Source organism: Clarias gariepinus, chromosome 18 (genome assembly GCF_024256425.1).
Source record: "Clarias gariepinus isolate MV-2021 ecotype Netherlands chromosome 18, CGAR_prim_01v2, whole genome shotgun sequence".
Classification (NCBI taxonomy): Eukaryota; Metazoa; Chordata; class Actinopteri; order Siluriformes; family Clariidae; genus Clarias; species Clarias gariepinus.
Window position 1 is genome coordinate 24461093 of NC_071117.1, and position 16959 is coordinate 24478051.

Here is a 16959-nt window from a genome sequence, read left to right on the forward strand (position 1 = left end):
CACGAATCATGTTGCTGGTGTTTGATATCGAGGTCATTATTATTATTTTTTTTAAGGTTTTTGGTTAAGCATGAACATTTGGACATCCTTTCCAAAAGTATTGGAACAGCAAAGTCTATTACTGTCCTTTCACTACACACTAAAGACATTCGGGGCCTGAGATCAGAAGATGATTATATGATCCGTAAGTGTTAAAAAGATCAGAACCCGGCACATTTAGTCTATACACACCCAGCGTTGGAGTGCTCAAAAATATTGGAACATTCGACTTCCAGGTGTTTCTTGTTGCCCAGATGTGTCCAATCGATTGTTGAAAAAAACCTTATAATGTCTTCTCTCAGTTTGAGCCTCTGCTTCGCTGTAATTTAAGACACATGAGCTGATCACACAAGCATGGTGGAGATAGCGTCCAAAAATTCCATAATATTTAGCCGCTGATTTAATTTGTATTGCGATCCTTTTTAAAATTAAAATTTTCTAAATATACACTATTATTTGTTCAAGTTATTTGTTCCTACTTACACAGGATACTGTACTACCTGGCAAAGTGTGAATAGTTTAGAGTGCACCACCTGTAGGATTATAAAGGAACTGCAGAATTTTACAACAAAAAGAAGTACTGTATTCACGACACATCCTTTAACTGAATTGTCTTCTTCCACCTTTTACAACCAAATGTAAAGCACTTTTGTGGGACTTTTGTGTGGTAAAGGTGGACTTCACAAAGAAATACAGACATGAGCCAGAAAAGTTCTGAACCCAAGATGTACCTTTAAGGCAAAGATCCACTCATGATCCAAGACACATGAGCTGATCACTCAAGCATGGTGGAGATAGCGTCATGACTTGGGCTTGAGCTTGGGCACATGTCTAGTCATCTTTACTGATGGTGGACTTCATGATGGTGGCAGCAAAATGAATTCAGTCAAGTCACACAATTATTTAGAGAGAAATGCATCCATCGAATTAGGAGGAACGTCATCATGTGGCAAAACTTCGACCCAAGAAACACCACCAACAAGCCAATCGATTTTATTCATCCTGGGTAAAGTGGATGGTTTTTCACTGGACAAGTTAATCACTAGACAACAAACTGAGCAGCATTTTACCTCCTAAAAAGAAGCCTCAGGAACCAAGCAGAAAGAAAGCTAAGGTACAAATCTAAAAAAGCCTTACATAAGAAGGGGGCAACAGATGTCAGTGGGTCAATAGCTTGATGCACTTGTTGAAATATAATCATTATTTACTTTTATCTGTTCTGATACTTCACCAAAAATGACAAATTTGGTGGTCTGCCGATAAAGGTGGCGAATTTCTTTGACGCATCCAGATGTAAATGTAACAAAACAACAAGCTGAAAATATTGATCTATTAATGTTTTTGATCTCAAACCCAAATGGCTTTCGGTGCACTTAAGATACTACGGGGCTGCCCTTGCTGTTCCAATACTTTTAAATGGGAACATATATGTACAGCTAGTGAGTGGGGAATGATAACTGGAAATTCTTATACATGCAGGCATATAATATCATTAGGATATCCTCCATCTTATGTATATTAAAAATATATTCCACACTAACACACACACACACATTTGAACAGAATGAAGGAGTTTATTAAGACGTTTGAAGGCTGTCGTTGTCACTGATGCTGCTAGTTTGCTAGACAAGATGGGTAATGTGAGAAACAGAAGCGCTTACAGAAGATGATACACATGACGCTTCGTGCTGCACCGATCCTTCTGTTTTTGCATTTCTTGAAATCAGAGAGATAAAAACAAGCACAGGACGGCACTGTGGTGTAGCGGTTAGCACTGTGGCCTTGCACCTCCACGGTTGAGTGTTTGATTGCCGTCTCTGGTCTGTAATTGCGTTTGCATGTTATCCCTGTGCTTGGTGGGTTAGCTCAAGGGACTCTGGTTTCTTCTAACAGTCCAAAGAGATCCATATTAGACTAATTGCTGTTCCCAAATTGCCTGTAGTGTGCATGCGCGCCCTGCCATGGAATGGCACCCTGTACAGGATGTACCCCGCCTTGTGCCTGGAGATTCAGGGCGACATTGCTAATCACTACGTTTTATTTATGTTGGTTTATTACACTGTGTGTCTTTATTAAATGAGCTAATTTAACTGACTAAAAACTGAAAACATGAGTCAGAATCAATAAATCCCATCATTTTCAAGTGAATCGGGATGGCCAGTTGCCACCGAGGTGGGCGGCTTGTTTAACCGGCTTGTGTAATTCGTTTTGCTGAATATTCTTTTCCTTTTCCCAGGGGGCTGTACACAATTAGCGCTAATTACACAGCAATGTTAACACACACATGGTGAGTGTGTATGTGTGTTTGTGTTATTAAGTTATTAAGGTGTGTGCGCTCAGATCAGAGATGAGTTTATTGTGTTGTGGGCGCTGTTTTGATCACTTTGGTGAACATTAATAAATCACTAAACACCTAGCTCTGTATGCCAATCACTGGTATGCTAATCATTCGGGTGCTAATCACTCAGATGCGGAGATTCCAGGATGAGCGCTGTGTGTGTATGTTGTTTGTTTTGTCTCACAAACCCATCCACACACCCACACACACACGCAGAGAAAGGAGCAGTGCTATACGAGTTTGTCTAACTGCTAATAATGGAGCTATCAGAGCTGCTGTGCATGCTGGGAAATTTGGTTGCTGTATAATAATAGGACTTCCAACTGATTATGAACATGACACGAGCCAGTTGACCACACACACACACACACAAAACACTGAGCTCAAACACAGTAATACTATTCCTCCAGACAGCATAACAACACACCCACAGAGTGAGAAAAAAAAATCATGCAAAGCAAACCAGGAAAATGAGACATTAAATATAAGTGAACGAGAGAACGAGTGGACGAATGAACTAAAGAATAAGTGAAAGAGTGGTAAATTGTGCAAGGGAACAAGTGAAAGAGTGGTAAAAAGAGCAAGCGGATATGTGTGGGCGTTTGGCCAGGTTCTGTATAAAAGGATAATGAACACACAAACAAGCCTGTCTCTTCAAGCAGGGACAGAACTAGAAAGTGTTAATTGGGGTGGAAAAGGTCATGGCAAAGGCACAGCCAAGGACTGGGTGAAAGGGGTGGCGGGGGGGGGTCAAATGTCAAGGGCACACTAAAGGAGGGACAAAAGAGGTTAAAGGTTTGACCATGAAAGGGGCAAATATCTGGAACAGGTGGTAAAATAGAGGTGAGTCTGGTGGGTCAAGACATGAAAAGAGTAAATATAAGGGTAGGGGAGTCAAATAAAATGCCTGTAGCATGGCGATGGGCAAAAACAACCACCAATGAAGGGACAAAGTGGTGGCACAAGTCTGAACCAGCGAGGATTGCAGGGGATGATCAGGAAAATGGCTCAGGGATAAAAAGGAGAGCCAAAAGATTGTCAATTGACCAACAAGAAAGCTGTAAAGAAGGGGCAGAAAAAAGACTGACCAGTGTGGGGCAAGGAGATAACAATGAAATACCTGAAGGGAGAAAATTGTGACAAAGTTCTACCCAAGATTAGGGATAAGAAGTGGAAATTGGTGACCAAGAGGTGACAATAGTGGCAAGGACAGACATGTGAGGTGAAGGAGCATCAAATAGGTGGGGCCAACAAAGGACCACCAAGGGAGGAACAAGTGGGTGGCACAAGTGTGACCCAAGGGGGACAAAATGGTAGCATTGGATGGGGATAATCAGAAAAGTAGGGCAGAAAAAAAAGTTGACCAACATAGGGAAAGCGGCCAAAAAAGAAGTCACTAATGGAAAGCACCCAGAAGGGAAAAATGGTAGGAAGTGGTGGCCATGATTGGGGAAGATAGTTGAAAAGCAGTAACCAAGGGTTTACAACAATGTGGCAAAGGAAGGCAGGTGAGGAGAAGGATCACCAAATAAATGAGGGGAAAAAAAGAATCGAAAGAAGACTGACAAACGCTTGACCAAGGGGGACAAAGAGATGACCATATTAGGACTAAGTTGGTAAAGGGGTCACAAGGAGGAGAAAGGGATAAAAATTTCAAATGTACAATCAAAAATACTCAAACCAACAACCCGACAAAAACAGCTGAAAGGCATGACTGGCTGATTGGATAATTGTCTGAACGAGAAAGGGTACAGGTGTTTCTAATAACGTGTACAACACTAAGGACAGCTGTACCTTTGAAACAAGGCAGCTGAATATACTTAGCTGGAAACCAATTATCGTTCCAGAATACGTGTTCTGACCTTGTGAATGCGAGATTTCTACATCCAAGCTTTTAGTTAAATCTGCAAATAGTTTTTTTTTTTTTTTTTTTTTTTTTAAACCCGTGCATACAGAGTAAAAATGGCATCCAGTGGGCGTTTAGAGATGCCTGTTAAAGTAAAGTGCACTTCTTCTCTTTGCGATAAAAGCGACTCTGTTTGCTGTCAGCAGCATTTGATCTCCTGAAAAGAAGAAAACTGGTGCGGTGTAAAGCGTGACGTCTCTGTTAAGTCTCGGTGTTTGACACGGTGCTAGATTTCAAACCTTATTTTAAGGATGTCATTTAAAAAAAATAAATAAATAAATAAAAGTGTCAAATAAGAACAAAGTTGATTTTTTTTTTAAGAAATGAAGACTACACTTAGCTTAAGAGCACTTTTCTCTATGTAAGAAATGACTTGCATGTAGGTTAATGGCTTTCTTATTATGCTAATAAGAAAAGACTTCAGGTTAGCTGTTGATGTTAGTTTGTGGTTATTGATATTGCGCTAATACAACTGATAACACTAGCACATTGCTATGTGAATTGCTAACTGCAGTAGTTTGTGTTTGTCATAGTTACAACACAAATGAGATTTTAAATTTTACAAAATATGACTTTTCCCATTACGTTATCTGTTTATTTGCACTGTTCACTATTAGCATGACTTGCATGTTTTTTTTTCTGTTTTCCTCTTCCTGTTTTTTGCTCTTCTCCTCTTTGCCTTAACTTCTACTCTCACCCTTTGACTTTCATCCCCTTCCTCCCTCTATCTGCCCTGTCCCAACCCTGTCTTCACCTTTTAGTCTTTATCCCTCATTTTCTTCTTTTAGCCCACTTAGTGTATCTTTCTTATCTCTTTCTTTATACCTCCATCTGTCTTCATCCTGCTTTTATCCATGCCTCTTATCATTCTTCTTTGCATGCATCCTTTACATCCTTTGTCCCTTACCTTCCATCTCACCCTTTATCTTCCTTTATCCTTATTCCTTCTTTTCTTTATCTCACCTGTCATTTGTCTCTTTCTTCATCCCCTACTTTCTTCTTTGAGCCCTCACAGTCTGTCTTCTCATCCCATCTTCATCCCTCTTTATCCTTTCCTCACTTCATCCCTTTAGTTTTTTCCATCTTTTTTGCTGTTCTTTTCTCCACGGCCTCTCCATCTTCCATTTTTTTTGTCTGCATCCTTCTTGTCTGTTCCCATCTGCTGCCTTTTGTCTTATCATCCTTCGTGACCCTCCTATCAGCGGTGTGATGTGACAGAGTGCTGTGTGTTCATGGAAGAACTAGCAAACACAAATGAACATCTTTCAATCACACACACAGACCTAGTCTGATCAAAGCTTTCTCTGAAGATCCTGACATTTTCGGACCTCTGCCTTCATTTCATATATTCTCTCTTTCTCTCACACACACATGCACACACACACACACACACACACAGAGCTGGATGTTGCATAAAAGAATTGCTTTATTTTAGATCTTTGTTAAGTATCAGTAGGTATGATCTACTGTCCACATGGCTTAATGCTGACTAATGAGTCCGCTTTGATTCTTCAAATCTTTTGATTTCGATGCACACAGTTATAACTGGGTTTTATTTGAATGTTTTAATTTGAATAAATCACTCAATTAGCGCTAACATGACCAAACTACCCAGAGTTGTATTGATTCTACATCATGTGTTTGACGTCCTGCAACGACTTTGTTAACACTGTGCTAAATCCTAAAATCATCGCAGCGGAAAAATCAAGCAGCAGTATTATTGGGAGCCAAAAGTCCAAAGTCTCTCCAAAAGCGAGGCAAAATGAGTGACAATGCTGTAACAAACTTAGTTAGACCAAAACAAAGTAGTTTGACTAATCCCACCGGTCCACAGTGACTCAAGAAAAGTTCGGATTTCGTCAGGAATCCCTACAATAACTCAAAGCATGTGACAATTCTGCCAGGAACCTCTGACTAAACCCCTTCCTACAGTGTTTCAAGCAAAGCGAAGATGCTGAGAAAAATCTATAATTAAACTGAGTTATAAACTAATTACAGATGCCGTCAGGAATCTCTGACTAATCCCCCTCCTACAGGGTTTCAATCAAAGTAAAGATACTGTCAGGAATCTCTGACTACACTTCATCTGACTGTTTCATGCAGAGTGAAGATGCTGACAAAAATCTATAACTTTACAACATAATACAACGTTTCAAGCTGAGTAAAGATCCTGTTAGGAACTTCTGACTAATCCCTCTCCTATATTGTTTCAGGCTAAATGAAGAAACGGTCAGGAACCTCCGACTTATTCACCTCCTACAGTCAGTTAAGCTGAGTAAAGATGCTGTTAGGAACATTCGACTAATCCCCAGTCATGATTTTGTCAGGAATCCCTACAATGATTTGAGCAATTGAAGATTCTGCCAGAAATCTCTAACTAAACCCCCTTGTGATTCAAGCTGAGTCAAGATATTGTCAGCAAGTTCTGACTAAACCCCCTCATTCAGAGTTTAAAGTTGAGTGAAGATTTTTCCAGGAATCTCTAACTAAACCCCCTCCCAAAGTGAGGTACCATATTATAATTCTGTCAGAAATCTCCAACAGAATCCTCTACCACAGTGACAGAAAGGAAGTGATTATGCTGTGGGGACTTTCTGACCAAACCATCCTGGACAATGTTTTAAGCAGAGTGAAGATGCTGTGGGGAATTTCTGACCAAACCACCTCCCAAACTGAATCAAGAAAAGTGAGAAGTGATGATTCTCGGTAATCGCTGACTAAATCCTCTGCCATAGTGACTCGAGACAAGTGATAATGCTGTCGGGGATCTCCACTAAATCCCTTCCCACCGTGACTCAAGAAAAGTGTTGATGCTGTTGGGCATCTCCAGTTAACACCTCTTCCTCAGTGTTTCAAGGTGAGTGATGATGCTGTCGAAATTTTCTTATAAACCCTCTCCATCAGTTCCTCAAGAAAAATAATAACATTCATAAGAAAAACAGACTAAACAGACTTTGCAAGATAACCATTTACTTCAGGGACAAATAGAGCACCTGGGAGAGGGTTTATTTCCTATAAGATTGTTTTACTACCTTAAACCATAGTACAAACCATAATTTCACCTTGGTACTTTCTGACTTACCATGGTAGACACCGTAGGAACTAAAAGAGTGCCTGGCTAGGTACTATAGCATTTATCCAGTTAGAAGTAGCTCATTGGTTAGGGCATTGGACTACTGATCAGAATGTTTGATTTTCAAACCCAAGCACCACCAAATTACCACTGTTAGGCCTTTAAACCTCAATGTACATGAAATGTAAGTCTCTCTGGATAAGGGTGTCTGCCAAATGCCATAAATCTAGGTACTATGGCAGTGTGGTACTGTAGTAACATGGCATGTACTGTTCCACCATGCTTTGATAAATACCATGGAAAGTACTGTTGGTATGTTCCACAAGACTTTGATGAAAGCCATTGGGTACCACAGTGGCTACGAAAGTTCAGCAGGTATCTATGGTACAGTATGTTTTACCTATATCCTCATTTGTCAGACAACTGACAATAGCCTTAGTTTGGCAACATTTAACCTGCTTCACACAATATTACCTCCTCTGCTGTCAAATTCACAGAAGAATATGGCATTGTTAACCAGCAATATATAAATTAACTGACTATTTATGGATTTTTATGTTTTTGCCACAGCATAATTAACTTCCTCATAGCGAACTCCTTTATTCATCTTATAATAAAAATCTTGTACAAAGTTTATACTTCATAATATTTTTCCTTTTATTTATTAATTTTTTCTACCACCAGCACATAGCTTATTAATGGTCATTTAATACAGTGAAACTGTCAAAGTTTGCTATATTTAGATCAGGTAATCATACCCTGAAACTTACGATACTGCTCGCCCTGGATAGCAAAGCTGTCAGAGTATTACTGACTAAAACCCCTTACCAACAGGGCTAAACCCAATAAAGAACCCTTTCAGGAACCTCCAAATATCTCCCTGTTCTGGGGCAGCTCAAGGTAAAATGAGTAAACTCCACTTAAAGAACTATGGTGCTCGTTAATGTACTGTATACACCAAATATGCTAATCAAGCACTACGTTCCACTCTTCTGGGAAGGCTTTGCCCCACTGCTTGTGGAGATTTGTACATTCCATCCACAAGAGCACAAAAGAAGAAGCTCCTGGAGTGAAACTGGTGTTCAGATTCATTTCCATAGAGGTTGAGTCCAGTCCACTCCACCATACCAACCTTGCTAAACCATATCTTTATGGATCGCACTTTGTTCGCAGACGTGCTGTCACGGATTTTGTTTCCCCCTGGAAATGAAAGTATTGGCACCCTTGATTTACACAAGGGTGACGAGATGAGGGCCTTCAATAAGAAAACTGTGTGTGTTGGCAGTAATAATCTCTGATGCCCGACTGCTGTGATTTGAGTGGGAAAGTGTGAGAAGTAACACACACAGTCAGTGTGAATCACACTGACAGTTAAAGATTGATCCATACAACAGGAATGGTGAGCAGAAACACTTCATGTGTGTCTGAGTGCAAGACTCTTTCTTTTTTTTTGGCTTTAAAACATACTTTTATTGCTCTTTTTTTTTTAATCGGACAAGTGACCTAAATAAAACTGAGAGTGCCAAAACATTTACCCTGGTGATTATATAGACAATGGTCCCGCTAAGAATTTGAGGCACATTCCCGAAAATGCCAAAACTTTTAACTGCTATAGCATTTTTCAGGGCCCCAGGCACTCAGGGGCCTTTGGAGTATCCCTCTCATCCCCCAATTTACAGCAACCTTCAATATGGAGCAAAATTTGGCCACCAATGTTAAAATATAACAAAAATATGAGTCAAACGATACAAGACACACACACACACACATTTTTTTTTTCTGAGCATCACTTCCAGCATGTTGTTTGTTTCAGTTCCTGCTCTGTGTCTGTTCTCCAAACTGTCATTCTTTGATATTTCACACTAAATCTGTTGGTTAATAATATAATAACAGCTCTCATCATTTCTGCAGCGCTCCAGCAAAACTGTGACTAAATCCAGTCATGCTAAATAAAGCTCACTGAGAGACAAACACAAAGAGAAGACGCTCGGAAATAAAACAATATATGTTTTTTTTTTATATTAATAGATAATCATGTATAATAAATGAATACTGTATGCCAATACTTGGATGTGCGCACACAGGTCTGTTCAACATACAGTACTAGGCTTTGGCTCGCCAAGCAAAATGAAATAATTAAAGCATTTTGTGTGCAGAAATAATCTTGTGTATGGCAGCCATCTCAATGCTGACATTCTAAACAGATTAAAATGCGTTTAAGGTCTTTTTTCCCCTTGTTTGGCTAGCTTTCCTCATAGCTACGCTCTTTTTGGCGACGACTTCGGCATTTCCACACAGCCTAATAATCTTTTTTGTTCAAACTAAGAGCTCGATCGGAAATGAAAAACGCTCGCATGTATATCTGTCAAAAACGATCTGTTGTTTTTTAAAACCGTGGTTTTATTTGCATACGAATTGTATTTTATCTCTCACGAATTATTAAAAATCATAGTAATATACTGTATATTCTGTCTGAATTGAAACCCTGGCGGAGACTGTATTTTATCTTGAGTATAAAGACAATAAAATATACATGACCTTTAAAACGTTGTGTGCTTACTGGCCACTTTATTAGAAACACCACAGGTATATCCGCCTCAGTTATTAAGAACATGATTTCGGAAAAACGTTCCTTTGAGATCACGGCCCGTGATCGTCTTCACATGACTGCCTCGGGTACGCCCCCATTCTACCACGAAATCACTATTCCACCCTCAGAGCCAGCCTGAAATGAACTGCTCACACAAGACTGTCTGGGTCCATGGATTAATGCTGTTTATTTCTTGAGTCTGATGTAGGAGTTGAACAATGCTGATTTTCTGCATGTAACAGGGTTTATTTGACCAGTCTGGCCATTTTCATCTGACCTCTGTCATCAGCAAGGCTTTTCCACCTGCGGAACTGCCACTAAATCGAAGCTTTTGGGTTTTTTTTTTCAATGTAGTCGGACAGCACGACGGCTTAGTGTTGGTACTTGCTGGGTTTCTTTCGCGTACTCCAATGACAAAAAATATAGGCCCCTGACTCCTGTGACTCTACATGTGATAAATGATGGACTGACAGACAACATAGTAGGAAAAACAAGCATATAAAAATAGAGCTTATATAATAAACTTACCGCTACTGCTAATAAAATATATACAAAGTACGTTCACAAGACTTTGCTCTTGTCCTAGGACAAAACTGAATTACTTAATAAAAAAAATTTAAAAAACGCTTTCGCATACAGTATTTATTAGATTAGAATTTTAGATTCTGAACTTTATCGCTAAGTAATGTCACCAAAGAGTACGTTTAAGAAAGCGTTTAAGAAATCCTTTAAGAAACAGCTAAGAAGTTTAGCTTTGTTACACATGACATAGCTATGCATTCTTATCTTCTTTTTCATGCTCTAAACTTGCTTTGGTGTTCGTGTGTCTCAGTAAACGTCTAGAGCAGGGACGTTATGATCACTTTTTCAAACGAATATATTGCTTTTGCCACTAAAGTGGGCGTGGCTATATGTCACAACAGAGCCAATCAATGTGCCAGTTTACAAAGTGCCCAAATCCTCAACAAACACAAAAAAACTATGAGATAAAATACAGGTCAAGCAAACGAAGCAGTCCGACGTGAGGGCGTGTAAAATACCTGAACTGAGAGCCCGGTGTTATGCGCTAAAATTTTAATATTGGGAAAACAATGTTATGAATAGAGTTATGCGATGTATTTAACAATCTACTTTAATTTAGAGTATTTGGCTGTCAATGAAAGAAGTACAACTTTGGCATAAACAAGGCAGAAGATACTCATTCAATTAATTTTTTTGTATTAATAAGTTGGAAAAAGAGTTCTGCCAGACAAGAAGGTTAGGCATATGTGTACATGGGCCTGAACCTGGAATAATAATATCACTGATTACATTAAAACTGATCAGATTATTTTTAGCTTTAACCTTTTAACTATTTCTAAAAACTCTTTACTTATCAATGATGTGTACAGTAATTATGCTAGTAATAATGTTAATAATAATTACTATAATAAACAATACAACAAATCATGCAAAATTTGATAAAAAAAGAAACATGCAATGAGAAAGTAAACAAAATAAAATGAGCAATATATAAAAAGCACAACCTAAACTTAGATTTCATTTGAGTGTGGCTTGATATGAATGAGTCATTAAACAGGTTGAATAAAAGTTGTCACATCGTTAACCATGATAACGTAACCTGTGATAAAACATCAGGAGAATGACAGACAGGCAGAAAGACAACATCGTCTCACAACACACACTGCGATCTGTGATCAGTTTCCCTCTCCTTAGGCGAACTCTCCAATGTGATTACTGCACTATACATAATGACACCCTCTGTGTTTTGTGTGTGTGTGTGTGTGTGTGTGAGGGAGAGAGAGAGAGTGTATGTTAATGCTAAACTCAAGCCTGAAGGACTTAATGAATTCAACACGCCAGCGTGAGAGTGGAGCCCCCTACTGACGTGTCTTACTCTCACCGTCTGTCTGTCGGCGCAGGATTTACACTCGTCTGCACATAAGGTATGCCGCTGAGCTCCGCTCCGTGAGAAACAATGATGCAGGAATCAAATAGTCGATGCAAAAATAACTCCTTATGCGGAAATGTGCGTGGGGTTAGAGTAAGCAAAATGGGCAGAATTTAATAGTGCAATCAATTAATCATCTAAACAATCAATAACAGCAAAGGTAATATTAAAACATGCAAAAATAAATGTTGCAAAGAATTAATGAAGAAGGTATTTTTTAAATGCCAAAAAAGGGAAAAAAAGGAGAAAAAAAAACTTAAAACTGGCCAGAAATGGGAACAGCACAAAATCTAACTACAATAAAAAAAACTGCATATTAAACAACAAAAATGCATATTCATGCAAAAATAAGCAATGGCAAATAAACAGCCATAAACAATCCAAAATATAACCAAAACTGAAAGAAAAATACAATATTTTGTATTTTTTATAAATATTTAAAAACATAATAATTAAACTATGCATTTTTTTAATGAGGAAAAAAATGGATAAATATAATTATGCATTAAACAATAATCACTAAAACAAGTTTAATCAAATAATACAAGGAAAATGGCAAATATAAGCAAAGTCATGAAAGCAATACCAAGAATAAGCAGTGGATAAAGCAGGGATAAATGCAGCAAGTAAGAAAGCAGTGGGCCTTTTCACACTTCACAGCACTCCGCTGTATTTGTGTACACTCGTGCTTATCCAATACCTCGAGTCTTAAACTTGAGGTTTAAATCTGTGCTTTAGACTCGCTGTCTCCGTCCCTTCGGCTCCTGTATATCAGTCTCTACTCGCGCACTTAATCCTTACAGGACAACTTCCTAATCTCGCGCTGTCGACTTCAGCACCTGTAATGAAATCTAAATCATTCAGTACTTACTGAAGACTAACCTTTCACCTCATTGTCTGCTGTACATTTCTATTATTTTGTGTACTGTATCATGTAATCATGAATTTGAATTTTGTGTAATCATTTACTAGAATTTTCATTTAAAATGCAACATTGCATTTTGATTACTAGTTTTTTGTTTCGTTCTAGAAATTAGAATTTGTCTGTAATTATACATTTGTAAAATTGCTTTTTAAAAAAAATAATTATTACTTACTGTAAATTCTTGTTACTACATAATTATTCTACTGTACTGTACATTACAATCTGCCCGTCACTGCAGACTTTTTCTATTGCATTTTATGTTTGTTTGTTTGTTTGTTTGTTTTTTACACAAAAGTATAGTATACTTGTTATTTTAATTATATTATGGATTATGCACTTATGGCGTTAATTGTTGAAATAGCATTTAATCATGGGATTTACTTTGAAGTAGCATTATTTTTGTTAAAATCTGCGGTGAATTGTAAACGCTTCTGTTTTATTGTTTACTTTAAATTAGCATTCGATTTTACTATTGACTGAAAATTAGTGTTCCAGGAATTTACGTGTATGTCAGTATTTGCCTTCTCCACCCACTCACCTCTATCATCTCCTGTTAATGAGCATCACTGCAAAATTATGCTAGATTAAATGACAATTAGTATTTCATTGTTCACCTATAAATCAGTAAATTAGCCTTTTTGTGTCGTTTTATCATCATTTATTGTAAATTAATATTCTTATGCTATTGCTAAGTTTATCATCACGTTCCCTAAATCAGCAACTCTGTCATATAAACTGGAGGGAAAAAAAGCTGGAAGCTTCAGTTCAGAATTTGATGTGTTCACAGAACTGAGCGTTTCCCTCGTTTATTTTCTATTAAAGGCCGAGCGCTCATGAGTAATTAATTTCACCTCGGGGTGCTGTCACCAACACCCGTCTTCATCTGAACACACACACACACACTAAATAAATAAATACCCGACCACTGCAGCCTTCAAGCGGCAAAACAGTTAAAGTACATAAATATGGAGCTTGTGATTTAATGTACCGGAGTCAAGAAATCAATATGCAGCGTTAGCCAATTATCTAACTTTAGCAAGGCTCATCAATATTGCAAATGATTTGGTAGGGAAATGGAAGTGAGCTCGAACTTTCTTTACACACACACACGCACACAAACACAAAGACCCACGCTGTAAAGACCACCGCTGTATTGTGTCCCTTCTAATCCTGTCTTCCACCAAATAGGAAAACCCGACCTTGTTAAAGTGGAGAAGCTTTATAAAGCTGACAGTCTGTTCCGATCGAGTGAACGCACCTCGGTGAGCGTTCAACAAACCGACGCCTTAACGCTTGTTTTCCTAAAGTACATTTCAGAATGATAAGGTGACCTCATCTAGGTGTTCAGCTCTGAAGAACACACACATAGTTCCCAAGTTACAGCCAATTGAAAGCAAAAAAAAACTTTTATCAATCAATTCACACCAAATAAAAAAGGTGCAAAACAATCCAGGATTAAAAACCAGCACTGATTCGATCTTACTTCCGTGCTATAATCCCGACTACCGGGCATAAGATAAAGGATTTAAAACAACTTATTCAACCGTAAACTCTAAACCTTACAGCCTAAACCCTTAAGTAGAGGTACGGAGCTGGGTTTAGTAACGGGACAACCTACATCAACATTTGCAAACCGATCTACTGATCCAGAATCTGGATTCTGACCGATCAGAAGGTGCCGATTCATTTCTTTAATCTGCAGGTCTGACTGTGCCAGGTTAAAACGCCGTTCTGACACGTTGTCGTTTCTATAGTAACAGCTCATTCACTGGGACTTGTTTGGCCAATGTCCCAAACAAGCACATGCGATCTCAGAAAATCGTGACAACTTTCAGCAAGGAGGTATCTGTGGAAGGAGTCCCCAGGGGATGAAGCTGGAACAAGGTATGCTTCACGGTTTATTGTCAAGAATGCATCAAGCTAACATTCCTTCAAGACAGAGAGAGAGAGAGAGAGAGACAGAGAGAACACTCACTCACTACTGTCTACACTGCTTTATTCTGTATACAGGGCTGTGGGGGGTCTGGAGCCTATCCCAGGAAACTTAGACCATGAGGTGGGGTACACCCTGGATGGGGTGCCAATCCATCACAGGGTACATACTCATTCAAACACCACGGGGTAATTTGGGAACGCCAATCAGTCTAAACTGCATAACCCACCAAGCAACAGGGAGAACATGGTGGGAATCGAACCCCGACCCCGGAGGTGCAAGGTGCTAACCACCAGAGAGGACACCTAAACTCTAGTTGTCGGTGAACAACTAATTTGGTGTCAAGCAGTGCAGAGGTTCGAGCTTTTTTTTTTTCAGCAAGAGTTGATCTCAGAGAGAAAGGAGTAAAGTTTAAGCCCTTACAGGTTACAGCGTCTTACCATCCTGGGTTGAGGTAAGATAAAGTAGGTTGGAGAAAAAGAAAACATTTTATGTGTGACATCCTAAAACATGACAGACAGACAGACAGACAGACAGACAGACAAGCAGGAGGATGTTCTCCCGGCGCCTGAGGAGAGCCATCAGAGTTGGATCACAGTTCTGGTATCTCCCCATCATTCTTGTCCATCCCCAACCCCTGCACCTCAAAGCGTGTTAGAAAGCGCTCTAACAGGTCGCTTCGGGGTGAGACCAGACCCAGGGGTTTACCTGCGGTCTGGTGCTGGTTAATCCTGACGCTGGTGAATCCCTTCCCCATGAGAGCCTGCTTGACATCCCTGCAGCTCCGAGAGACTCCATCATCATCCTCACCACCACCACCTCCACCTCCATCCTCCTCGTGCTCCATGCGCTCGGCTCCTCGTCCTCCCGAGCAGACGCAGAGCGCCGCGGACAGAGCCAGCACACACACCTGCAGCCTCACCATGCTCATCACCACAGCCCCGAACACAGCTTCAAAGGAAAATTTAAACACTCCAGATCAAAGCCCCAACCGTCTCGTCTCGCCTCGCCTCGCCTCGCGCTCTGATCAGAGTTTCCTCCTCGCGCTCTTCATAGCGCAGCGCGCGTGCGAAACCGGCAGCGCGCGCGGGAAGGAAATAAAAAAAAGGAGGGAAAAAAAAAATCCGCACCGACCAACAGCGGCTCAGTAACTTCTGCTCCGTATACTGAGCTGCGCTGTGTGTGTATGTGTGTGTGTGTGAGCAAGAGAGAGAGAGAGACAGCACGCGGAGAAGCAACACACACACACACACACGCTCGTGCGCCGAGAAAATCCCGGAGTGGAGTCGCCGGAGCGCGTGAGGAGGATATTTTTATTTAGCCTACATGATGATTAATATGGTTGCTCAAGTACCAGATGGGAAAGTGCTGCTGGCTCGCCTCATGTCGAGTTAAGTTAGTGCCAGAAGCAGTAAACAACAACAACAACAATATCTATCTATCTATCTATCTATCTATCTATCTATCTATCTATCTAAATTAATTAATTAATTAAATTAATTAATTAATTAATTAATTAAAAAAATTCTGAACAACTCAAAAAAGTGATATCTTTACATTTCATGTATGTCTGCCTGTATTTATGTCTGTATGTCCGTATGTCTGTCCAGCATCACACAAAACTGTCTGTACAGCATTTAATGAAACTTTGGAAGTACTTAGGTATGTGCCTGAAGTTAAACTTGTGCCATGAATGAATCAAAATCAAAATGTCGAGTAAAAGTGAAGTTACTGTATGAGCCGTTATGTGCCAAATTACATCACGGCATTTACCGCTTGTTCGGACAAATATATCGAGGTGACAGTGCGAACCACTATGCCCAGAGTACCACCCAGAGAGGACACCTACACTGTAAACCCTAATGTTGTCTTTACTTATACAATCAAGTAATGTTGACTAAACATTACTTAAAATTTTGCATTTTAGACCCATCACTTAAAAATATAAGTTCATTTAACTTATTTACCATCAAAATGCATAAACTTAAGATTTCAAGTGTTGTGAACTCAAAATCATGATTAATCCTTTGGGGGAAAAAGCATTTTCAAAAGGTCAATTTTCACAAATGTGAATGTGGCATGGGCGGGGCGGCGGCTGACGACCAGCATGCTTTGCGGGGATGTCGGTGTGTTCACCATGTTGGGGAAGGGTGTTTGGGTTAGTGGCTTCGGCCCTGTTTGTGTGTGTGGGTAAGGGGTGACGG

General features: G+C 39.6%; 1 protein-coding gene across 2 annotated transcripts in view; it reads right to left on the bottom strand.

The window, feature by feature from the left end:
• Window positions 1-15911, bottom strand: part of gpc6a (glypican 6a) — a 152782-nt gene extending 136871 nt beyond the window's left edge. For both annotated transcript variants that reach the window (XM_053477046.1, XM_053477047.1), the window contains exon 1: window positions 15464-15911. In XM_053477046.1, the coding sequence (XP_053333021.1) occupies window positions 15464-15686 (223 nt within the window). In that variant the 5' untranslated portion in view covers window positions 15687-15911. The remainder of the gene's footprint in view (window positions 1-15463) is intronic.
• Between the last annotated feature and the right edge of the window lie 1048 nt (window positions 15912-16959).